Below are 27,502 nucleotides of genomic sequence, written 5' to 3' on the forward strand. Positions count from 1 at the left end.
GGAGCAACCGTCCACCGATGAAGGGGAGGTTGCCTTACCTTTGCGTCTAGAGACTTGTCTCCAATAAGACTTCGGATCATTTTTCAAGCTATCTGCAAGAGCAGTAGCTCGCAATTCATTTTCAATTCTCCTGCAGTTTGCCAATTGCCTTTTAAATTGTGCTCGAGATTTTCGCATTAATTCAAAGAAGGGCCCAGATTTAGGAGAACCATTATCCCTCCAAATCAAAAAATCTGTTCGAGCTTTATGATGGTGATCTTTAACTAGATCGTTCCACCCCGGAATTGCACGCATGTTACAATCAGGACCATTTGGAATAGTTTTTTCTGCTGCTAACTTTAAAGCTAAAATTGTATCATTATAAAAGTTATCGATCTGTTCATGATGAATGGTACATTCTGTATCAGTACAGGCAAGTGCCTCGTTAGGAATTATCACTCTCGAAAGAAGCTTGTTACATAACACAGAATAGTTATTTAAATGAGTCTCCTTAGCCTTATCCCATTTAGGTTTAAAAGATGTGTGTTTAGGTGTCGAACTCAACATTGGAAGTAAATTGATCTGAAGTGAACAAAATACTGGAAAATGATCTGAGGATAAAGTGTCATAGTTTACATGAATACTTTCGATGATCCTGTTTACAGCTTGTATATATATATATATACAAGCTAGGGAGTTAACGTTAGACTTAGGTTAAGGATAGGAATATAGTTAGACTCCCTAACATGAAGCTAATTTGTGTCATCTCCTCCAGATAGACACTGTGCTATATTTAGTAACTTTAATACAGAGAAAGTGAATCCCTCATTGCCTAATCCAACACAATTTTTCAAAAAATATTCAGTAACAATATTTCCACCTTGAGTCTCAACATTTCACACTGGTAAAAATACAAAATATACATCAAAATTTTACAAAACTGGTGCATCTGAGTAATAGTATTTGCATCCTGAGTTTAAACAATTTCCTGCTATATTCAAAATACTTCTAAATTTTATAGTGCTGGTGCTTCCCGTGGTTCTATACAAATTTCATTTACCGCCACATGAGGGGGCTGTGACACAGCATACACCACAGCTCTACCAATGTCATCTGGGTCCAGTGTCTTGTATGTTGAACTCATATCATACTTTTCTTTGGCCTGTCATAGTAAAAAAAATACAATGGTCAGTAAGTCTTTTGCAAGTAAATACAAATGTAAGAAGTCTGCCCTCTCTGTTACCAGGATCCCTATCAAAACTATGGTACATGGTATTGAAATCTATGCAAATTTTAACAGATTTTCCCCTGTTACCAAGCTTCCTATCAGCATAATATAACATAATGGTACAAAGAATGGAAATCTATGCAAATTTTACCAGATTTCTACTTTGTTAGCAGGGTCCCAACCAAAACTATGGTACAAGGTAAAGCTATGTAACTTAGACCAGATTTTTCCCCTCTGTTACCAAGCTTCCTATCAGCATAACGGTACAAGGGGTGGAAATCTACCAAGTTTTACCAAATTCCCTCTTCCCTTCTCAAGGATTCTTAAGATTTCTACAAAAGTATAAAACCTCTACTACAAGCCCTGTTAGAGATATACAATACAGCAGTCATACTTACTTCTTCATCTGTAGATGGATTACCTATTTCAGTTTTGACATCACCTGGCTGGATAGTTGTTACTTTGACGCCTGAACCAACCAATTCTTGTCGTAATGCACAGGACACACCCTCTATAAAGAACTTGGAACCTGAGTACACAGCTAGACCAGGAAATGCCTACAGGTATATAAATCATAACAATTGTAGCTGCATGTTTGATATATTTTTTAAGTTTAAAATATGGTGTACTTTTGGATTTACAGCAAAATTAATGTAATAGGGTTGTCAAAGAAAGAAAGACTTTAGACTTACCCTTCTACCAGCATCGGATGACATGTTTACAATATGACCCTTTCCTCTAGATATCATACCATCTAACACAGCACCAATACCATTTAGAACACCCTGTAGACAGAAATAACCACACAAAGTCAGAAAATTGTCAATTGTGAATCTTTTTCATGTTACATTTTCCGATTTTACTGTAACATATCACTACCATTTAGAACACCCGAAGAGAAAAATAACCATAGAAAATTAGAAAATTGTCTTTTATGGAATCGATCCTTTTTGTTATATTTTCCACCTTCCTACTTCAGGCAGTATCATTTAGAACAGTCTGTAGACAAAATATGAAGCCCAGCATGTGAAAGCAGATCATTTTAAAGTTATGATTTCTTGGAGTACTTTTCTGTGATGTAGATCCTCAAGTTGAAGTTATACTGTAGCTGATTTTAGAACTTTCAGAGACTTTCGAGAAGCATATAGACCCTGGTATAAGAATTAAAGTAACAACTATTATTAACTATCAACTTACTTAAAGAATATCAGGCCAATGTTTCCATATGATAGTTATTAATTTAATTCATAAATTTGATAAAGTCTATATCAATATAGAGTCATCGTCATAAAACTGCTGGCCTCTTTATGGCAAGAGTATTATTTTCTGTTGTGCATGTGGTAAAATATGTGCTAGATTGCGAGAACTCATAGCATGTACCGGTAGTACTCTACAACACTAATGGCTCCTTCATGTTGTTTGGGTTACAACACATGTATTTCGCCTAGAGTTGTTTCATCTCGCCAATGTTTCACTATCTATGTCTAACCTTGCAATTGACATCTACTGTCTTTTCCCATTGATCTTCCAACACATTCTTCATCATAGTGTAGTACATAACACCAGCATTGTTGACTAGTATATCCACAGGACCAAGTGTGCTTTCTGCATGTTTGACTAACTCTTTCACCTACAAGATCAACATATGGTTTTATTGATACATGTACAGGACAAAGGGTTGTTTCTATGATGTTTGAATGCTCCTTGACCATGTACCTGACATTTTCAGTCTTGGCTCTAGGTGGCGCTGTTCAAAACCATCAACAGTTGATGATATATCGTCACCCTTCTCCTATATCACTTCATTCACTTAATTCATTTTCAAGTTCATATTCAATTACATATAATAACTTATACATGAAATGTGGGTTTCACTGGTTAACACTCCTTCAAGTTCAAACACTTTTGTGTTGTGATAGTAACAGATTAACCTCATTTACTTTCGATCTAGACAACAAGTCAACTGTTTACCAATAGCACACCTTTGAAATATTGACTGTCAGTGTAATTGTTCTACAAAGAAATCTGTTCTCAAATTAAGTTCATTGCATCACATATGCCATGCACCAACTTGCCAAGTCATTGTTACAAGTCACTTTTTTATCCACTCCACCCGTTCTTTGAGTATTACCGATAACAAACAAACCTCATTTCTGTTACAGACGTCAGTTTTCACTGTAATTGCTACACCTCCCTCTTTTTCTATATCCCTCTTTAATTCTAGAAGTTTCTCCTCTCTCCGTGCTGCCAAGGCAACCATAGCTCCAGACTGAGCAAGATGACGAGAAACAGCTGCACCAATACCACTTGATGCACCAGTTACTATGGCAACACGGTCCTTCAAAGGCTTTGGACCTAAAACACAATAGATTGAACATACCATGATTACAACATGGTTTTTTCATTTTCATCTGCAACACAATTCTATTTATCTTCCAAGTTTGCCTGTCTCAGGCAAAGTTAAAACCAGTGGTGGATTTACCTACCCATCATGGTAGAATCTTTCACTCACTTTCAAGTGTTTAATTGTAAACAAATTGTTGATATAAAAAGGCTAGCTAGCGTACTAGACATTTTACCTCACACATACACACACCCATAATAGTACCTTCAATGAAAACTGTGATCTTATTCTTAGTACATTCTTATAATAACTAGTCTGTAAGGTACACCATGACAGGACGTCCTCACACATAGGTCAAGAGAGGAGGCCGGTGAGGACAGAACAACGTGACATATTTTACAGTCCATTCTTGTGTTGAAATATGTCAATTGAGACAATAAATATGTCAGTTCAACTCATCTTTACTCAGGATTTTATAGCAATTAGCCATGAAATTGACATAAATAATTTTTTTCCACTTGAAAACACCTGTACATAGTATACATGTAGAAGTAAAATAGTCCAAGGAGGCTCTGACTTGAGTACGAAGTTTGATATATTTGGTCAGTACGACTCCATTCTCAGTCAGAGATCCAAGTGCTCTCAAACTTGCAATCAAACACCGATGCTGAAACTTTTGAGATCAGCACCAATTTTCTCCATGTAAAATAATGTAAAGTTGTCAATAGATCATCCATCATACTTCTCTTCCAACCTTTCAGGGCAACTTGTCAAATGATTTCTAGTCAATTTTTTGAACTGCAAAGCTTGAGAAAGATGACTTTTCTCTCCAAAAGTTGACTTCCAGGTCATGAATGATAATGAGATGTTGTGTCCTTGTTCACTAATTACTATGTGTAATTTGTAAGTGTGTATCATATACATCACAACCTTATCATATCGGGTCTGTGTGGGTTTGTCAGTGAATGAGGGCCCTCTATCACATTACTTATTCAAATGCATTGTTTGCAAGTTTGAGAGCACTTGGATCTCTGACTGAGAACAGATCGAGTCATACCGACCAAATATATCTGACTCCATACTCAAGTCAGAGCCTCCTCAGACTACCAGTAAACAAGTTTTTAACCCTTGTTTGGTATTCTCAAAATGTTTGTTTGATTTTTTCAGAAGTACCAGTGCAGTCTGTTAGCCCCTCATTGATATATGATGCAAAAATGGCTAGACTTTGGCATTTCAGCAGTAAATAAGTACACAAACTGCTTGAACCTTTGACTAGTTTCACACCCTAGGTCAGCTTTTTTAAATAGGATTTAACTGTCTACAGGTTGTGTTATATTTTAATACAACGTAAATTTCAAACAATGTAATGCATATGTAACGTTCTAAATTATGAAATTGTTACGTAGTGATACTAGGTTTGTAGTGGAGACTTTGAAGATCATCCATGTGGTACTTACAGCACCATAGAGCTATAGAAAGAGGGATTGGGATTTTGACATTTGACCTTGAAGATGTACCATGTGGTATAGCCATATATGCAGCCATTTCACATGTGATGTTACAGTATTATTTCATAGTCTGTCAATATGCAATCACTACTATAGGCTCTATAGAGGCACCAATGCTACACATAACTGTGAACAGCCATGATTTTATATTTGATATGTAATATTTTATGAATAAGAAACTACAGGTTCTAGCCTTGTCTGCCATGATAGTAGTCGGTGCCAACACCTCCTGTCTTGTGGTTGTCACAGGTAAGCCTAAGTTTGTTTGCATAGATCAAATATTACCTTGTGCATGAGTACCCACTACTTCATCTGCCATATTCATATGTTTGAGATGTATGCAAATGAATGAGGAGCAGTGCATGGGTCAACCAGGATTTCAAAATTTGCATATGAATAGATGTTGGGACCACACAACTATATTGGAGGTGAAAAATAATGAAGTGTAGACAATATGACGATGGGGCATTCCATTTCCCTTTTATTCTCCTCAATCACTAAATGTAGATTCAGACAACTAAAAGTTGACTTCTGAGATGTAGACAGGAACAAGATGGTATAGTATATTTTCTACAGAATTATGGCATGAGAATCATATCAATAGGAGACTTTCAGTATATTGACAGCCACGATTTTCTTTAAAATACTGCACACTTTGAAAATGACACATTGTTACTGTAACTGTATAAATTCAGTAATCAATATTAATATTGCAAAATTGTTTGTCAGTGTCAAGGCCCCTTAAGTCACCTGTATTTTGTTAGTTTTGGGTATAATACACACTGTCCCATCTCATGATCTAGTGGTGATTTGTACTGTATATTGATATCAACACATACTACAGTATATTGCCAAGTTGTAAGTTTCAAAGAATACTGACCATGTACATATAATGGGGGGGGGGGGGGGGGGGGGGGGGGGATAAATCATCACCATGTCAAAGTACGTTGTTACACCATGCACACTATATATAATATCTTACCCACAACTCTCTCTGATTCGTACTGGAATGAGAAGGTTTGTTGAACCATTTTTTAAAAATGTTTTCAAAGAATCGTAGAGTTATCACTGATAAGTTTCTGAACACCCATAACTCTCACGCTGTACACTATTTTTCCCCACAACTTCCTTTGCTTCATACTCATGCTCACCAGCGTACAGGGTACAGGGTACCCACAAAGTTGTAGGTAAAATGTTGTATAGTGTACCACTTGAAACCACAACACAAAATCCAGGATACCGATACTTTACTCATTCATTTTTTGAATATCTCTGATAAACTTGTACAAATTCATCTAATTATACAGTCCTTACCTTGGATGTTTTGTTTTGGTTTATCAATAACATTTCTCTGAGATAGGTGGTGGAAGTAATTTTTGAGTAAATCGTTGTTCAGTGATGGATAGGTTAGATTGAAGGATGATAACACAGATTGTAGATTGGTAATACTAAACCGACTCAACTCGGCAAACAACGATGAATTCCTACAATTGTAAAAAAAGAAATCAAGTACGATGTTATGTAAGGTATATTTTTTATCCAAACTGTTTTGAAACAGGTGGTAGTGATTACCTTGAAAACATATTACAAGAGAAATTAAGTTGCCTTCAAGTTGGTATTTCACTCATGTTGCATGTTTTTAACACAAAGATTATAGACAATTCAATTCTAGACTAACAATAACAATAACAGAGACACAACACACACTGCAAGACATTTTCCCTTACCTATTGAAAAGTGCTAAGCATTGTTATTCTTTTACAATGCAGTAGAAACAGGCTTCTATTGAAAACATTACACATAGACTTAGTTTTGTTTACTTTCCAACTGGTAATCACCATGGTAACTTATCTACTTCTACATCCCCACTGTGTGACACCTCTATGATTGTTTCTTTTGTTTTTCAAGTTGTCTGAGTGTGTGTCTCATGAGTGAAACACCAAGGCATCTTCATTCCTCCTGTAATATTCGTCATTTATTTCTGTGATCTGGAGGAAATGGTGCAAGCTTTCTAAGTGATCAAGAACAATGAACCATCAAAGTACAGCCAATTTCAGCTAAGCTCATCAAAAACAGTCACTTATGTATTTTTTGACTTGGTTCACACAATATTTATAGATATATTAAAGGACAACACTTTAGCCACACAAAATACAATTGCTGCAAACATGTGTAATAATACTGCATTGCCAATGTTGTATTCTAAATAAATGAGTACCTGAAATATTGTCTGCAAACTATCACTCCTACCTCATATACCGTAATATTGAAACTACACTGTCTGTACACTGAAAAATACATCTTTCCACTCACTACACCCAAGAGCTTAAAGGTAAACATTACCAGACAAAATGATATATGTCAGTCTATATTATCTTTTACCCTCAGGTCCTTGTTTCATTTTATACATTGAGATGACATGCATTGATGTTGACTGCAGTATTATTATGAAATATTGTGTAACATATTTTGGATAATTATCACACACAAGGTCACATCCTTCCTTGACACTAGGGACTATAGTGAGACACTACATGTCAATATAATTTTGTATAACACAATTTTATCTGTTAGGATTTACAAGTAACTGAAATTTTATTTTCATATTGTTAGTAAGTAGTCAAAATGAAGACACTTATATCTATCTATTATAAGCTATAATCTCATTTGTTAGGTTACACACATAATACTCATTAATAATAATAACACTTGACACCAGTGATTATTTGCACCAGTGTACATGTATACTCTGTGGTATTTACATATGCAATACTGAAAACGATATTGCATACTTGTATACAAATAATATGCGATATGAGGGACGCTATCGTTCCTTGTACACAAAATGACATGATAACACATTGTGATTTCAAGGCAATGTTGCTGATCCTATAAACACTTATATATTATGTAATAATAACAGAACCCCCATGCCTCATGTGTGCAAATGTGGGTACGCAGGGATATTTGCACTCGTTGCAGTGTTTTCTACTGCACATTTTCACACGTGCCAGTCGTAAAGAATACTGCAAGCACTCACGCAAATAGGATACCCTATCAAGTACATCACAGTGCACTTACATGTCAAATTGTCATGGAGTTCTGTCTCATATTGTATTCATATTAATTCATACCTTGCAGTGAGTATTAATTCACTCCAATAGCATATGTTATTTGTGACATTAATTTAAATTTTTTTCAATAAGCCCTGAAGTCAATGCCAATTTCAGCATTTATCACATAACTCAGGTAGTGAATTATTCATGTGATGCCGCCTGGTGACTAGTGATGATTACGTAATATGCCTCAGTAAGCAGATCAACATATTCAATAATTATTCACATAAACCATAAATAACCCAGAATAATTTTTCATATCTTGGGTGTGAATGCCCCTCTAACATTCTGGTGAAAACAGCCAAGTCATTCAACTAGGTTTCTATATTTATTCTCTATATACAAGTTACCAGGGTTACGACTGAAAAGATCAAAAAATACATTTCCATTCATTTCTTCAGTTTCAGACAGAGACAATTAAAATAAACACCAAATAGATAATCAGTGTTTATTTTAACTGTCAGGAACATGTTTACTTAAAACATATGGCAAAATAAATCCTAAAATCTGAGAAACTATCGTTGAAGCTGTCACCTTGCGATGTGTGTAAGGAACATCCTGCTACTGCAGTACACAACCGATAATATTGACGATGGCTTTGATCCAATGAATTATAGAGGCTCTCACCTTGAGGTGTGTCTAAGGAACATCTTGTGACTGCAATTCACAGCCAACAATGGCTTTATGTTGATGATGGCTTAGATACTGAATACAATGACTTTAGAGGCTCTCACCTTAAGATGTGTGTACAGAACATCCTGCAACTGCAGTACACAAGCTGATAACATTGACAATGGTCCTGATAGTGAATACTAATGACTTATAGTGGCTATCAATACACTAAGTAAACCCCCGGATGATTCTATTTTTAATTTCATAATCAGATACAAAATATTATGCATTCATTGTAAATAACTGTGAATTACTAGTACACATGCATCTGTTATATGTTAACTTTTGCTGGCATGGCAGGTGGATGTCAACACACAAAGCTATATTTGTTTCATATGTGAAAACAAATTAATGAGTCACCATGTAGGGATGTATGAAGGATAGTGTGAATGTAAAAACAATTCAAAATATGAAAATTTTAGTAGGAATAAAATACATTTCAAAATCATCTACAGATATATGCCAATTAAAAAATTATTGATTCTTTCCTGAGAAGAAAGGAAACTCTGTGATATACTACTATTTATGCAAATTGTATGTAAAAAGAAAAAAATTGATGTATTTTGGGGGGAGCAGTGTGGGGAACTGGACGGAGGAAGGGGGGGGGAAGCATAGAATCATAACTTGTAAATTTAAATTTCTTTTTATTAATTTTATTGATAACATTTAGAAGCTTCCAGAATATTAGCAACAAGCTATCTGACCTCACAGTTTTTGAAAAAATGGAAAGATATTCCACTTTTCTTGATCTATTCTATGAATAAGACCTTGATCTTGATCTTGATCTTGACCTTGACACACACATAACATCTGTTCTCATATAATATACCAGTTTTAAATATTTACCACCAATGATATTTAAGGGGACATTGCCCAGATTTGAACATTTTTATTTCTTAGGAAGTGAAACATATTTAACGATCACTAGTAACCATGACAACAGTAACATAGTAGCTACACAAACCAAATGGATGATGCTATGATGTAATAATTTTTGGTTGCACCCAAAAATTACTGTTGACATAATGAAAGAGAAATGCACATGCATGAATCTAACAATGCTAAATACACACACACACACACACACGCACGCACACACACACACACACACACACACACACACACACACACACTCACACACACACATTAATACTAAATAAGTTTTATATATTAAGTATTTATACTGAGATAAAATAGTGCCTTAATTCTCCTTACAGCCATTTTGATTTTTTTAATTTCCGCTCGTCCTGATGATGAGCAGAAAAATCAAAAGGCAGTTACAATAGCTGAAAAATAATGTAAGTTAATTTAGACCTTCAAGACTGACTGACAGGTGGGCTAAGTGCCTTTAGTATCTCTTCAAATACACAAATATTCCTCTTAAAATAGTTACTAACTTACTTGATTATATTATCCAACATTTCTCCAAGTTGTTGATCTTCTTTGGTATGGTCAGAATTTTTCAAGTCTTCAATTTTCTTGCACCATTCCTGTAGTGGTACTATCTGTATAGCATAGCCATGGGCTTTCATCCATTCAAACAACCACCTAATATAGATACACAAATACATTACTGATAAATTCTCACAACCTAAGTGGACTTTTTTTCCCATTCTGATACTGGTAGGTGGTACATTACTCATAGAAAATCTGACCTGTAACAAGGTTTTCTCCCTTAGCGTGTCTAGGGTGCTCAATATTTAACTTTGCTGGTTCTTGTCTACTAGCCCAGATGAGAGTAAGCAAAGTTATAGATACCACACTTGGTGTTGATTGTTTGAATTGAACTTTCCAAAGAGTGTAATTGTTTATATACAGGGGTCTTGTCAATTGAGTTTATCTTGAAAATCACAGTTGTGTCTATTCCTGTCATTGAATTTCATTGAATCAAAAGAATTCATGTGATGAGTTTTTTTACTTTAGGACTTTATGTAGTAAATCTAAAATTCAATATGCTGAATACTGGTTACAAATGCCAGTAATTACCAACAAGTTTCTAGGCTGATATGTACAAAAAAATACTATTCAAAGGGTCAAGAATTATCATGAAACTAGCTAGGAATGAAATCTTTCAACCATGTCATCCATTGTGTTATTGGAGCAACTCTGATCAAGAGGGGTCAAAGGTCACCAGGTAGTCTAAAGTTCTTCAACATTCTTAACAAATTATGCCAAGTTCACAGCAGAAAAATATCTAAGTACTGAAAATATAGATGATTTTTTTTAAGAGAATCAAATCTTACAAGACTTTTTTTTTGTATCGTGCAAGTAGTTTATGAGATTTTCAGAACATCCCATCCCCACCCCAACTCCTTTATACTATTATCTGTCGGACAAATACTACTACATATTTGCTTATTTGACAAACATATATCCAACACCAAATGACAAATCAGATAAATAACATAATCTCCAAGATAAGCTGATTGTTTTTAAAAAAGCTGTGATTGATGACAAAGTTAAAACTGACCTTGCTTTGAGTGGTCTTGGATTGACCAGATGGAAAACTTTTCCGATGCCTAACATGATATTCTGAGTGAGTTGTACAATGACGTTACTAACAAAGTCTACTGGGGTCATTTCAATTTCCCAGTCCACATCAGGAGCACTCTGAGTTCTCACACAACCACGTATCAATAGCAGGTTAGAGTCCATGGAATTCCAGTAAGCTTGTTTGCTTTCACCTGATAAGTTTCCTAAACACAGAAATTAACATAATAGTCTTATTGTATTCTAATTGGTATATACAGCACTGGCTGTAACTGAGATATCATTTTTTGATCAGACAACCAAGAATATATTCACTTAAAATTGTTAAAATAACAATAATTAAACACTATACATCTTTATTAGCAGTCTATTTCATCTACAAGTAATATACGTAGTAATAAGGTTGAAATCAGAATTATTGGAGTGCTGATTTTTTTTTGGTGTGGACCAAAATATCAATTTGATTGCATATATTGCATCATACTATGTGTACTACTATACAAATACATGTATGTTTACTCACAGATGATACAGTTCAGGGTGTATCATATTATGATTAACTCATCAAAAAAAAAAACAGCTTGGAAAAAACATTCAGTTGCAGCAAGTGCAACTTTAATGATAATCACAATCTAAGATATGATAAAAAAAAAGTGATTTCTCATCCTCCATCCATCCAAAGTACATAATATTACTAAAAGATGATTTTTGATATTTATATATTATTTAGGTATACCATATTTCAAATTATATTTAATTCATTATTTAATATTTCATTTATCTACTCAGAGTTTTCAACGACTGTCATTTTGAATTCCACCTCATTAACACTTTGTTTGTTTGTGTAGTCCTAGCTAGGCAGTATTTCATATGTATATCTTTACAATATTTTATTGCCAAACAAATACGGTAAATGAAATGTAACTGTCTATTTTTTTTTGCTATTGTGGATCTGTATTATAAATCCCAGTCATTAAGACAACAAGCTTATTAATACTATAAAATCAGATCTGGATCCAATTCGATTTGTCCATACTTGTGGTTAATTCATTCAAATTAACTGATCCGGATCAAAGCCTACTCTGGGTGGTGGATATTTGGTCCGGATCAAAGTAATTTAATTGAATCAGATCGCTATCAGTTAGGCCTGGTGTGGACAGGCATGTGCATACTCGAGTGAATTAGTTTGATAGTAAGTAATCCGTATCAAAGTTGGTAGTGTGTGGACAGGTACGCTCATGTAATTCAAATCGATATCCATCTTTCAATTTTTTAGTGTAGACGGAAAGTAGAATCAATGCGGATTAAAGTGATCTGGATCAGGTAATGGACAGGGCTAGTCAGTGTGAAGACAATCAAAGTGTCTGTAAACATAGTTGTCAGTCTCATTGTCGCAAGATTTTTAAATTATGTGAAGGAATATACTTTATCAAATCCTGAGAGAGACACTGTTTGCTCTTCATGATAACAGCTAGGTTTACGGTAGTTCAGTGACCTTTTGCAAATGTCCATTAAACTGGGCCACTGTACACATGAGAGGCCATATGGATGAGGATTATGTTTTAATTTCTGAATTTATAAAACAATTTTATCATGGCTTCCTACTTGAAAAATCAATGTGAAATGACATATACCAAGTCCTTGTTTGTAACTTGTTTGTAATAAATTGGAAAAGATTTAAAAAATGTGTAAAATGTTCTAAAAAATTAATGAAATTTTAATTAAGATAAGATAAGATAAGATAAAGTAAACATTTGTATAGCACCAAAATCCAAAAATAAAAATTGTTCAGAGGCGCTTCACAAAATATATTTTTTTTAAAAAAGAAACTTTCCATAAAATACACAAAGTCTAAATTATGCTACCATACAAGGGATACACCATGTATGGTAGCTCAGATTTGGCAAGCTTATAATGTTTGTAGGAACTAATGAAAAGGCTTGCATTTGTCCTAACGAAAGGTTCTCACTTTAAATCTGGTGTAATATTATAACTGTAGTAATCGTCAATCAAGAAAAATCAAAAGTTTAATATTCAAACACGGAACTGCTTCATATTTGTTATAACGAGGGAAATACACAAAAAATGAGTGTTACCTGGTCTATATATTGCAACTGGTAAACCTCTATCTTTGGCTCGGAGTACAATCTGTTCAGCTACCCATTTACTTTGATTGTAGCCGTCACTCAGTTTGTCTGCATACTCTGTTATATCTGCATCCTCACATGCCTCCGTCAGTCCACTGGGAAACACTCCATTGGTGCTGTTCGACAAAGTTGGAAAATATTGTATTACATATCTTTACTGCACTCTGATATGAAAACTTGACCAATGTCTGTCATTTTCTAAGAGCAAAATCTATATATATTATGTTACACTAAATTTTTAAAAGTGGTCAAAAAGAAATGATGGTAAGAAATGCTTACAATACTTCAAGCTAATATTATCCCCATTTTGACAAGATTTCAACTCTTACACTTGAAGAATTATTCAGAATTCTTGTATTCCTCTGAATAGTGTATTGCTAGAGGTAACTAGTAGATAAAATCTACCCAATCAAGTTCCTCCAAGTTTTACTGAGAATCGCTCCCAAATTATGGGCTCATGTGACACGAAATTCTGTGAATTTTACCAAATTTCCTTTTCTCTACTACTGGAGCTTCAAAACTTGCGCTAAAATAGAATATTTTTGAAGTGGTGGTAGGAGGTAAAATCTACCTGGATTCCTGAAGTGTTCCCCACCAAAATTATTTAAATTCGGGATGGAAACCTACATGACTTTCACCAGTTTTCTCTCTTATCAGTTACAGGGATTTTAAAACATTATCACTAAAATTGAAATATTGTGACAGTTACAATTTTTGTTCATATATGATAAAGACATTTAGATCAAATATCTCAGACTCCGTTATTGTTTATTTTGGCTTTGATTATCTCTACTTACTATATTTACTTTGGTGTCAGTTGTATATCTCTATTGTTAGTCTGTTTACTTTGGCATTGTTTATGTTTGTGTATATGTCACATATCTCACCTTATAGTGTAGTGGTTTGATCTTATTGGTGCAGGCAAATAGCACCAAGTTTATATGTTTACTTCGTGTTGTTTATATTTGTTTACACTTCACATATCTCACCTTATATAGTGTAGTGGTTTGATCTTATTGGTGCAGGCAAATAGCACCACATTACGTGTACCAATCACATTAATTCCATGTAATGCATTGTAGGGATAAACCAGGTTAACATAGGCAGCAGAATGGATGACAAAATCAACCTCATATGTCAAATGTGTGTAGTCCTCCACTGTCATTCCCATGTTCAACAAAGACACATCACCTGTGTTAAGAAAACAATAGTTTATCACATACTCAAAGATGCCGCTGGTTTTAGAAGTAGCAGGTAAAATCAAGTGGGCAATAATATCTAGGAATACGACTCGCAAATCTGCCAAACGACGAAAATATACTGGTTGAAAAATAAAGAATTTTTAAACAGATTCCTGCAAAAGTCGCTGGCATAAAACAATGCAGAATAGCCCTGGTTGTTTTTAGTGCAAAAAACCATATCAGTGAAAACAAGAATACAAATAATATTTCCAAATGAAAATGAATATTTCACAAGATATGAAATAGTGTGATATTCAGTCATAGAGTTTTAGAGATTGAGAGTATTGAAAATCAACGTTGTTAAACAAAACCTCCTGATTAACATGTGAAGGAAAAGTTGTACCTCTGTGAGTAGATCTACAAATCATTCTTGTTAAATATATACTGATAGTAAAACATAGGTTGATGTTGAATACACTCCTTCAACTCAACAGCTAACACATTTAATTACCTTGGATGGTAGCAACCCTGTTTGTAAATGCTGTCATCATCATTTGTTGTTCATCTGTTCCTTTACCATTCTCTGACAGTATACCAAACTGTTGTAAGGTTTTCTGTAGACGTTCTCTACAACTGGAATCGGGAGGTTCTCTGACCAAGCAATAGACATACAGCTGATACAGAACACATGAAGAAAGAAGTATAAAATATAGTCAGATCAGTGATGGTCATGTTGATTTGTACTCAAAATAAAGTACAATACAGTTTGTGAGTGAGTGAGTGAGTGAGTGAGTGAGTGAGTGAGTGAGTGAGTGAGTGAGTCTGTCTGTGTATGTTGGTTTACCAGTTCTACAGTTTGTATGTTATTACATTATTACATAAATAATCACATCATTTGATTCATAAGCAGATTTTGATACATCTTATTATTTAGATCAATATATTAAAATAAAGTTAGCCTAAAGACTGTCACTGAGGATGACAAATAATTGAGTTCATGACAATTAATTAAGATCTGATTATTGCTGCATCAACATGTCCGTGGCAAATTTGATTACCTTAATTAATAAAGAGGTAACCCACAGAATTCTCTGGAATTGTCAAACTGTGACTCATAGAGTGAAGACTTGAAAAGTATCTACTTTTACAAACCTTAGTTCAATCCAGATAGAATACAAATTATTCAGAATCTGTGTTGTAAATTTCATACCTTGGTTTGACATAGCAAGTCTTTCAGTAGATGTACCCCTAGGAATCCTGTAGCACCTGTCAGTAACACACTTCCTCTCTTCCATCTGTTACCATATTGTATAGATCTCCAGAAAGCCCTTAGCTGCATATCAATACTAAACCACTCTCTGTCATGCTTAGCAACCTCTGCCTTTAAATCTACAACAGATTGCTCACCTTCAAAGCTGAAATATAAACGTAATTCTATCATCAACTCTTTGTACACAAAAACACAGTCTCCATGTTCTTAGTTAATAAGCCCTAGAAGTAGCTGTAACTAAGAACCATTTTTTTCTTCACAGTTTGTCATGTTATTTTGTACACTTATAGTATGTTGTACTTGCTGAAGTATGAAATGGCAAATCTTCATTAAATTACTTACATTTGTCCATTTTCTCTCTTCTAATGTAGTATCTATCAATTAGGCCAAACTTGGCCATGTCATGATGGGTGAATGGCTAGCGTGACCGGCTTGGAATCTACAGGTTGCAGGTTCGAGCCCCGTCGCTGCCTGCTGTTTGTTTCTGAGTGGCTAAAGTCCTTGGGCAAGATTTGAACCATGACTGTGCCTCAGTCAACCCAGCTGTATAACTGGGGACCTGGTAGGATGTAGGTTGCAATGTGAAAGCTTTAATCCTATGCGCTGAAATGGCTGCAATGGATTGTATGCTCCCCAGGGAGTTGAGGAAGACTAAAGGGCTGTTGTGCCGTTCTGATCTGAGCCAGGGGTAATAATTGTAAAGCGCTTTGAGCACGGTGTGGGAAAGCGCTATATAAGAACCCAACATTATTATGTCCTCTATGCTAGCGTATATATAGTACAATATACTTACATTTGTCCATATTCTCTGTGTGCATATTGTAGTGTCTATCAACTTGGCCAAACTTGGCTGTGTCCTCTATGTTAGAATACTCAATATACTAGTGTATACAGTAACAGTATACTTACATTTGTCCATTTTCTATGTGCTGTAATGTAACATCTATCAACTTGGCCATGTCCTCTATGGTAGAGTGCTGGAAGAGATCCCTGACAGTCAATTCTACATTTAGACTGTCTCTGATGAGAGATAGAAGTCTGGCTGCTAACAAGGAATGTCTGTAGAAGATGACAAAAAAAACAAAGCAGATGAAATCATCGCTGATGAGAGATAAAAGTCTGGCTGTTCACAAAGAATACTTGTATATGATGTGAACAAAAACAAAATGAATTTTAAGCATTATCAAAGTTTTAAAGATCCTGATGATGACTTTTTATCTCATACTTTTTGTAAACATTTTCTAGAGGGGTGAGTCAGAAACTGTGTGAGTTCTCAGGCATGCTAGCTCTATTGGCCAATTAAGTCACATCCTGAAATAATCTCTCTCTCACATAACAGTTCAAATAATGCCAGAGTCTCTTTTGTACTTGAAACATGGTCTATCTAATGCTTTTTTGTTTTACAATTTGATGGAAAAAGTTGAAAAATTTAGAATTATTACCTACCCACCAAGATCAAAAAAGTTTTCATCTATGGTAACTGTTTTAAGATTTAGTAAGTTACACCATAATCTAACAAGTGTCTTTTCTGTCTCTGTAGATGCTGTAACACCGCCCTCAACCCCTTCATCTCCGTCCATGTCATGAGGTGGAAGAGCTTTCTTATCAAGTTTACCAGACGCTGCAAGAATTGGAATACTACATACAAAGAACAACACACACATATTAACTGGAAGATTCTTAAAAAACTATTTTGTTACATTTAATATCTTACACCCTGAACAGTATTGAATTACCTGTGGATAATCATACTTGCGTAACAGTACACACAGTATGGTGCAATATATCTAATTATAATGATTTTTGGGTCCGCACCCAAAAATCATCACCCCAAATGAATCATGATTTGAACATATTACTATACTACTTATAGACAAAATGAACCTCTAATTAACATGAAAAATGTTCAAAATATTGTTGGCTGTCAGATCAAAAGTTCCAGTTAGTGCAGCTTTAAGTTTTAAAATAAATGATGATTTGTATTTATGATGTGCAACAAAATTATCAATTGCTCATAAAAATTTCACAAATTTAGCCATTTTTGGGCAGGTTTACAAATAAAGCCTGGGGAAGTCAAAGTTATACTACATTCTTCAAACACGTTTTTTGCCTGAATTTGTTTGTTCTTGTCTTTTGTTGTTTTTTAAATTTAAATATGAATTTCAACTTATACTGTTTAAGAAATAGGAGAAAGGTAAGAGAACAAGTCATGCAAACAGAATGACAGAAACAAAGGAGGACAAGGAGAGAGAGAGAGAGAGAGAGAGAGAGAGAGAGAGAGAGAGAGAGAGAGAGAGAGAGAGAGAGAGAGAGAGAGAGAGAGGAGGGGGAGGGGAGGGAGGGAGAGAGAGAGAGAGAGAGAGGGGGAGAGAGAGAGGGAGGGGAGGGAGGGAGAGAGAGAGGGGGAGAGACAGAGACAGACAGACAGACAGACAGACAGACAGACAGACAGACAGACAGACAGACAGACAGATCCGAGACACAACAGACAGAGACACAGACAGAGAGAGACAGATACAGACAGACACAGACATAGACACAGACACAGACACAGACACAGACACAGACAGATAGATAGACAGACAGGTTGACAAACAGCCAACAAGTACAAAGACCTCCATGAACAAAAAATAACAAGAACTATACCTGGACAAAAACACAAAGTAGGCAGGAATCATATGAAAAGGCAATCTTTTCTTCAATTCTGCCCTAATTTCTTTCTTGGTCGTATTATCTGTTGGTACTATGTAAGCAACTAGAAATTTATCTGTTCCCTCCTCTCCAAGGGCCAACACAACTGCAGCATTTACTATTGGCAAATCAAGCAGAGCTGCTTCCACTGCCTGTTAACAAATCACAGAATTTGAAATGAATATCACTTTTACTTTCTGTGCATATAAACAAATTCAAGTCTTACAACCAGCGACAGGTAAGCATTAACAAGTGGAACCTGCTACAAATAGGGAAAGCAAAACAACGGAACACTTAGCACAGCGTATGTTGGAAGTATAGAGATTTGTACTACATTCAATCATGTGATGAAGGACAGTGTTATAGGCGTTGTTACATAATAACTCACATTCACAAACAAATTATTCCTACCTGCATAATAGAATTCCTGTAAGACTTATTCCTAGATGAATCAAATAGCTCGTCCAAACTCTCAAAAGGACAAACCATTTTCTAACATACCTGAGTCTCTATACTATATCCCCTAATCTTGACCATTGAATCACACCGTCCACAAATTTCTAGTTGACCACCAGATAACATGTAACCCCAGTCACCACTTCTATAGAGTCTATCGCCAACAGTTTCAGGTACACCTGGTGGTCGGTTGATGAATCTTTCAGCATTCAGTTTGGGTCTGTTCAGATATCCTCTGGCCAATGTCGGTCCAGCAATATATATCTTACGATAGGAAAATACGTAAAAAGTTCAATTTCAAGATTATCAGAAATCCTGCCAACCCAAAGCTGTTAATAGAAGCTAAAGAAAAACCACATAAAAAAACAACACACCTAGAAACTATCAAAATTACACAGAATTAACACCAAACATAACTCTTTAAATCTGTCAAAGGTCTCACTGTTACATAATTCACTAGAAAGAAAATTCCATTCCTTGGCACTAGAAGCAGCTAGCGAATACTTATGGCCAAACAGGCGCAATTATACTAGAAATAGTGTACAGAAGTATATATATCTATTTTAAGATACTGTTTTGTTCTTGTCTATAGATATATCTATATCACAAAATTGGGAAATATTTGGTATTTTGCTTCCAACATATTTTTGACTATGTGAGTAGCAATTTTCCCTTGAAACAAAGAATCCAGAGACAGTGAGCATTCTCGTACATAATGTCTGTAAGAAGGGTTGTACATACCATAACCTAGTATAGTCAGTCGCAGTTTGAAATGGGCATCCTTGATGTTTTAGGAAACTACAATCGTTAGTCACACAGCGAAATTACTTTCCATGTTGTTACTAAGTTTATGTCACTGAATCAACATTAATGTGAAATGCTACACTTAATGACTCCCTGCAGACCAAAGGAGATGACACTCAGCACACATGTGGCTCACACCATTACTAAGAGGGACATGTTGTTCTAGGTACACAACAATTAGGTATACAAGAATAATCATATCATCATATAATATTAATTCAAATATATCAAATAAAACATGTTATTTGCTATCATTCAGTCAGCATTGATTGTATTATTGTGTTTATAAAGGTGATTTGTAGTAGAACCCCTTTCATGAAATGAAGTTGTCCAAATGACGCACAAACTTCATGTTTTTGTTCAAAAGTTATTGAGAATTTGTACACTGGGCAAGTAAATAGTCTAAAGGTTTCATCATTTTTTTCAACCTGTTACTTCCATGACAACAATCATTGACTGTCACCTTAGTTTTTTCAATGACTTACAAGGGTGAACAAATCACCAGTCTTTCTGCAATATGCTGTATCATGTCATGTACAGTTGACTTCAGAATGCCTACCTAGTATACCTCTGTGTGTTATCTGCTCTGATTTCTGAAATGATGAATGACATCAGTCCTCATGGCTTCAGTTCTCATTATGACTGTTTGACATTGTCATTGACATCTGTTGTACTGGACAATAGTCATAGTTTTGAACCATGGATGGGAATGCCTTCAGACAACATATATCAAATGTATACACCCTTTCCTCGTGGCTCATTCTATTTCGGTACGGGTGTGTGGGTTACTTGTCAAATATATATAACATAACCACCCATTTCATTTTTACCTAAATTAAAAAATAGCGCCAATGGCATTGTAGCACAAATGTACAGTTTTTGAAAATATTTACCCACATGCTGATTCATGCTAGGTATAGGTGTTCATTTGCTGAATTACTATCCAGCTGCCTATCCAACCATATAGTTATCTTTTCAATATATGTGATCATTTAGCTGTTGCTATTGGCATGGTCATGGTTGCTAGGTATATTTGCATACGTCTTTTGAATGTTTATTCATTTGTCTATTAATCCCTGTTGTTATCTTTGCAATATACGTTATCATTTGACTGTTGCTATGGGCGTGGTCTTGTTGCTAGACACATTTACATATATTTTCAGAATGTTTATTCATTTGTCTATTAATTCCTAATTCCTATTATCTTTGCAATGTACGTGATCTTAAGGCTGTCACTATGGGCGTGGTCTTGTTGCCAGGCACATTTACATACATTTTTAGAATGTTATTCACTTGTCTATTAATCCCTGTTGTTATCTTTGCAGTGTAACTGATCATTTGGCTGTTGCCATGGGCATGGTCTTGTTGCTAGGCATATCTGCATACACTTTTTCAACGTCTGTTCACTTGTCTAAGTACCCCAATTGTTACCTTTGCAAAATACACCACTGTTTGGATGTTGCTATGGGCATGGTCATGGTTGCTAGGGAAATTTGCATACATTTTTTTAATGTTTACTCACTTGCCTTCCAAATGATGTTATTTGGCCAAAATATACTGCCAGTTGGTTGTTGCTAAGAGTGTGGTCATGGTTGCTAGGGCCGATTTAATTGTCAAAATGTATTGAAGAAAATCTGCAGAATAACACTTTCGAAACATCTCAGCAAGTTTCAGTCTCATTGACTGAGTACTTTTTGAGATATAAGTTTTTAACCAAAATTCACATTTTTTTGCATATCACTGATGAGATAATTATATGCTTGATACTTCTTCATATATACACCCCTAGATCCATTCCCATTTAATGTCAGCCCAATCTGCTCAGTAGTTTTGGAATTAAAGATTTTAAACATTTTTAAACATTTTTATTCCTAATTTGCATATCACTGATGGGATCATCATGTCGTGAACAATTCTTGGTCTAAACACCCTTAAAAATATTCCCACCAAATTTCAAACTGATCTGCTCAATAGTTTTTGAGTTTATGTTTTTTTAACCAAAAATCGCAGTTTTTGACCTAAATCACACACTGATGGTAAGATCATTTTGATTTGAACAATTTCCCAACTAGACACCCAAGGTAATAATACACCCACCAAATATCATGGCAATCAGTCCAGCGGTTTGACTTTAAGTTGTTTACACACATCCACACACACAGATACACAGACAGACAGACAGACAGACAGACAGACAGACAGACAGACTGACTGACTGACAGACAAACACTTTGCCATGCCTATAGCACCACTGAGTTCAACTGTGCTAAAAATAATATGCTATGACCAACCCTAGAGAGAAATGGTATGTGCCATGACATGTCCAGCCATATCTTATCTGTTACATCTGTAAACATTGGAAGTCGTTGTCATTACATCTTGGATTTCACTACCTGCCCAATAAATTATTATTTTGGAAGTAGATTTGTTGTGTGGCTAACCATCTTGTGAATAATTTAGACACAATGGTGTCCGTTTCGAACTGCAACTGACTGTAAAAGTTTGTATCTAGAGTATAAAACTTTCACAATTGTAGGAAAACTCTATAATTGTATAAAAACTATCATAATCATTGTGACAGACACATACCTCCCCTGGCACACCAACTGGTAATGGTTGTAATTTGTCATCCATGATAACTATCTGTACACCTGGTAATAATTTACCTACTGGACAGAACTTACGAGGGTTACCACTACTGTCATTCTGTCATAGAAAAATAAACTTTATAAATCAAATTGTAAGTAGCGATAGATCTTACAATCTGGTGGGTATATGCAATTAAATGAGCAAAAATATTTTCTCTTCAAATTCAAACTTCACCAATGTTTTGGTCTTTCACAATTAAAGAGACCTTCTTCGGTGATACGCTGTAAGACGTTACTGTCAAAAGTACACAACAATTTGCAATGGTTGGAACATGTACAGGGAATTTGTAACTGTATCTGTCTTAGCTTGTGTTGTGAAAACTTATCTCACCACTGTTGTATCATGAACTGTGTGTAAAATACAATGTAGTCTTAGTTTCTGAGCAAGATAAGAACAGAAATAAACGTACTGCAGTGTTATAGGTACCATCACTGAGATCGGCTACACATACATCATGGGATTCAGATATACTATAGAGGTTGAGTAACTGTATCCATGGTAACGTCTTGGCTACCCTGTCTCTCAATGCCGTAGTCACTACCTCACCACAAAACCATATGACCCTTAAGAAAAGGAACAAAACTGATGAAAAATATGCTTTGTTTGGAAATTCTACAACCTTGCTTTCGGAGAACTTACAGTGTGCTAATTTTTGTAATGTCATTTGCTTGCTATATAAAATCTTGTGAATAAGCTAACAACCATTCATGTTTAGTTCTGACACTCTCCCCCCCCCCTCCCCCCTTCCTACATCCACATCATTGAGGTTGTTTTCTAACAGCAGATTGGCGGATCTGAAAAGAATCTTACAAAAATTCAAATATCTGCCCGTTTTGTAGACTGTAAGATATGTGGTGTCACTCTGCCCTCACTGGTCTGCTCCTGAAAAGGCTTGACTAAAGTGTGAGAGCACCCATTATGGTGTACCTTACTGACTACCTGTTTAAATAGAAACAAGTCAAATCAATGAACCTTTTTTTTTACCTGAGTTTTTTTAGGCTGCCTGATATGTCCAGATTTTCAGTGTTGATTACTGCTTCCAGTAAGGATGGTGTGAATAGAATTCTGGTGATTTCATGACGTTTTAAGAAATCCACCAACAGCACAGGATCATAAATCACATTATCAGGGATAATATACAAAGGAATTCCTAAAAAACAAACATAAATGACAAAAAACTTAGAAAGCTCTTGGACAGCCATAAAATGAGTGAGGTTGTTTTCTTGTATTGCTCATCTTCCTGTTATCTTTAAGGGGACAATTTTTACTGAAAATCAAAAGTTCTTAAAATCTCTCCAAACTCTTGTCATACGGAAGTTTTCTTCTGGTCTTTCTGAAATAATAGAAAGTTGGGGTCCATCGTCTTGTTAGCTAACAAGGAAATCAACAAATCTGTTATTTTCTTATAGTTAATAAAGTATCGGTGGCCGCATTTGATTCAAAAATGGCATAATTTTGATAATTTTCCTGATCTTTGGGTTAAGATGAATAAGCCCTGGATTTGTAATTTTACCTTTGAGCATAGATCGAAGCATCTCCCATGTAAAGAACACATTGCATGCCACTCTCTCATCTGATTGGAAGGGATAGTTCACATGTCTCCAGTGATAGGAAAACACAGCACCTCGGTGTGGACACATGATACCTGACAATCAAAATGTGACAAATGTAATTATATCAAATCAAACAGTAACTTAAAACCTAGATATTTTTCTTTTACACCCAAAAGCATGCCAACTGCCTGGCAGATATTAACTATTCATGTGCAAATGAATGAACAGATGAACAATGGAGTTAGTTTAAAGGGCCATGTTTCAATCCCTAGTCACCACACACATAGGATTACATGGGATCATTCCTTTGTTCTGGGCCAGCTTTTTCTATAGCTCTGCCAAACAACCGTATTTCACATATACATTTTAATGCTAATCCGAAGTTTGCCCTTAATTACCAGTGACAGCATCACTTGTAAGCAGTCTGCTGTATACAGGAGGAAACTGGCAAAGCTGACAAGTCTAATCTGGACTATATACCTTTGGGTTTGCCAGTTGTACCAGATGAATAGACAACATAAGCCAGATTATCCAGTGTAAGTTTAGGTGGACCATCAAATGGAGGATGTTTACTGTTTTCATCTTCTAACCTTTTAGACCAATTCTCATCCAATATGATCACATTTTTAGCGCCTGATGATAGAGATACAAAATCAAAATATATAATATATTACCCCGGTATATATGGTCATGAAATTGAATCAATTCTAATAATGAATGAAATCACACCAAATTTGATCTTATCAGACTAGATTAATGCAGACCAGATTAAAGTCACTAATCAGATGATGAAACAATTCATATCAGAAGAATGGATTAAATTGAATCAGATCAGGTAAAATTAAAAACAAATTAAAATGAATTCACATATAAATCAATCTACTGTACTCATAAATCAAATCAGAGCAGATGAAATCAAATCAGTTCAATCAGATCATTCCATTCAGTCATAAATCAAATCAAATCAAATCAAATCAGATCAGATCAGATCATTCCATTCAGTCATAAATCAAATCAAATCAAATCGATTCAAATCAGATCATTCCATTCAGTCAAATCAAATCAGATCATTCCATTCAGTCAAATAAAATAAAATCAATTCAAATCAGATCATTCTATTCAGTCATAAATCAAATCAAATCAAATCAGATCAGATCAGATCATTCCATTCAGTCATAAATCAAAGCAGATCATTCCATTCTATTCCGTCATTATAAATCAAATCATTTTATCAGTTCAAACAATTTAGAACAGCAGTAAAACTAAATCTCTATTTTCTATATCTAGCCACTGACCTTTGACATTAGCAGCAATACTTTCAAAGGTGACAATAGCTGCTGGTTGAGAATCTTCTATAACTGAAGCCAGTAAAGGAGGTGGGTAGGAAATGTCAATGGGTAAGTAAGCACCACCTGTGGTAAATCAATTAATATAAAGTTTTATCATCAATACTGTGCAATGTTCTTGGCCCAAAGAACAGTATGGTCATTACAAGAAGAATTACTTTAAACCTATACCAATGTAGTTTATTGTATTGCATGCCAGAAATACGTTTTTTTATATGTAGGTTTTGACTGTACATCTGCATGGCTTTGTGGAATATTTCCATCTCACCAGACAGAAAAATTGGAACTATCCTGTATCTGTACACTTTATTACCAATGATCACTGTGTTTAAGATATCATGTCTATTTCAGGTATATGTAAGATTTCTAGTAGTGAAGATCAATTGAGGTTGAAGGAGGAGGAAATTATTTCTGCTTCAGAACATTAGAACCCAATGGAATGAATGAATTATTTACATCATTCCCTACCATCTAAATAACTGGTACGACCATTCTATCTTTTAGGGCATCTCAGTACTCAAGATACTCTATATACCTGCTTTGAGTATTGCAATGTAAGCTAGGGAGTACTCAACACATAATAATTACCTGCTTTGAGTATTGCAATGTAAGCTAGGGAGTACTCAACACATAATAATTACCTGCTTTGAGTATTGCAATGTAAGCTAGGGAGTACTCAACATAATAATTACCTGCTTTGAGTATTGCAATGTAAGCTAGGGAGTACTCTATACATTTTTCCATATAAATTCCAACTATGGAGTCAGGGAGGACACCTTTGATACGAAGGTTAGTAGCTAGACAATCAGTCAGAGAGTCTAACTCTCTAAAAGTCAACTTTTGACCATCATCAGATACAATAGCCACATTATTCGGTGTAAGCTTGGCTTGGCGAGTAAACATATCATGGAGGAGACCTTGTGATTCATAGTCCATCCTGAAATGATGACAAGATAATAAAGTATTATTGATAAACGAAAATGTCATGAAGAAGAGCCTTTTTTATTCACAGTCCATCCTGAGACTATTGACAAGATAATTTAAGTGTTATAAATAAATAAAGATGTCATTACAATGATCCAGAAGAGTGGTTTAGAGTCAAGCTTAAAACAATACAGGACAAGATAACCAAGTACTTCTTTAGAGATAAATGAATGTGTGTACCTGTTTGGGCACTAAAAATAAAATTAAAATAAAATGTATTGACTTACCTTACTGCTATTACTGTCACTGTTTCTTACTCTGTAAACAAATTTATTGACAGACTGACTTAATGTCTAATCCAGACCTTTAATCCAAGATCTCTGCTTTGCAGTCCTGATTATGCAAACTCTCAATGTCAAAACCTGATTTATATCAAAAAGAAAAACAAACGAAGGAAATGGTGAGGTTTATGGTTAAAAATACGACAAGTGTACAACATCAATCGCTCAATATTAGGTGTTTCTATTTTCTCTATTTCATCAAATTATTCACAAAGCTACAATCAGTTACTTTCAAACTATATATATATATACACACCAATTACAAAACATAAGTCCAAGAATCAAATGTATTCCCACCTGGGTTCAAAAAATTACTCTTTTTTCATCAGTTGTCCATAAGGACCATCAACTCCTGTTTTTAGTGGTCTACAACAACACTTGGTTCATCCCATTAGGATTTTTTTAGCCATTCTAAGTGTCAGTGTCTAGCCTAAAAGGGCCACACAGGTGAATGTGGGTCTTCTTGGTATATCAATTGATTCTGGTTTGAGTGACAGACTAATTGATTGATTGATTGATCGATTCATCATTGATTGATTGATTGATTGATTCATTCATTACTTGAGTGAGTGATTGAACTCTGCTTGTAGAGATTATGATTATTAGAGTGAGTGAGCAAGCAAGCGAGTGAGTGTGAGTGAGTGAGTGAGTGAGTGAGTGACTGAGTGAGTGATGAAATTCAACCTCACAAAATTATAAAAAGTTTCCCCAGTTTTGTAGTGATAATGCTCTAAAATCAAAATTTACTTCAAATATGATATCTTAAGAGACCATGTGTAGAAGAGCTTCTTGAGATAGTAACA

At 35.0% G+C, this 27,502-nt stretch overlaps 1 protein-coding gene across 1 annotated transcript; it reads right to left on the reverse strand.

The window, feature by feature from the left end:
• Positions 1 to 994: 994 nt before the first annotated feature.
• LOC144439501 (uncharacterized) lies at positions 995 to 26,370 on the reverse strand. The gene is made up of 23 exons (XM_078128796.1): positions 26,127 to 26,370; positions 25,384 to 25,500; positions 24,569 to 24,721; positions 24,049 to 24,180; positions 23,520 to 23,685; positions 22,945 to 23,098; positions 22,476 to 22,592; positions 19,128 to 19,346; positions 18,582 to 18,778; positions 17,382 to 17,573; positions 16,845 to 16,994; positions 15,876 to 16,080; positions 15,177 to 15,339; positions 14,474 to 14,675; positions 13,434 to 13,600; positions 11,318 to 11,543; positions 10,249 to 10,395; positions 6,374 to 6,543; positions 3,354 to 3,562; positions 2,697 to 2,837; positions 1,900 to 1,992; positions 1,606 to 1,764; positions 995 to 1,141 (listed from the first exon to the last, which is right to left on the reverse strand). The coding sequence occupies exons 1-23, from the start codon at positions 26,368 to 26,370 to the stop codon at positions 995 to 997; spliced, it is 3,870 nt and encodes a 1,289-aa protein (XP_077984922.1).
• Positions 26,371 to 27,502: the final 1,132 nt, after the last annotated feature.

Source organism: Glandiceps talaboti, chromosome 8 (assembly GCF_964340395.1).
Source record: "Glandiceps talaboti chromosome 8, keGlaTala1.1, whole genome shotgun sequence".
Lineage (NCBI taxonomy): Eukaryota > Metazoa > Hemichordata > Enteropneusta > Spengelidae > Glandiceps > Glandiceps talaboti.

What these genes read in the sequence shown, in the direction of transcription:
- LOC144439501 (XM_078128796.1), bottom strand. Translation starts at nt 26,370, where the DNA reads ATGGACTATGAATCACAAGGTCTCCTCCATGATATGTTTACTCGCCAA. An exon ending in TACTTTGTGTTTTTGTCCAG is followed by an intron (nt 17,574 to 18,581) that starts GTATAGTTCTTG and finishes CTTTGTATGTAG; the next exon opens with TATTCCAATTCTTGCAGCGT. An exon ending in ACCAAAACAAAACATCCAAG is followed by an intron (nt 3,563 to 6,373) that starts GTAAGGACTGTA and finishes ATTGTGTTTTAG; the next exon opens with GTCCAAAGCCTTTGAAGGAC.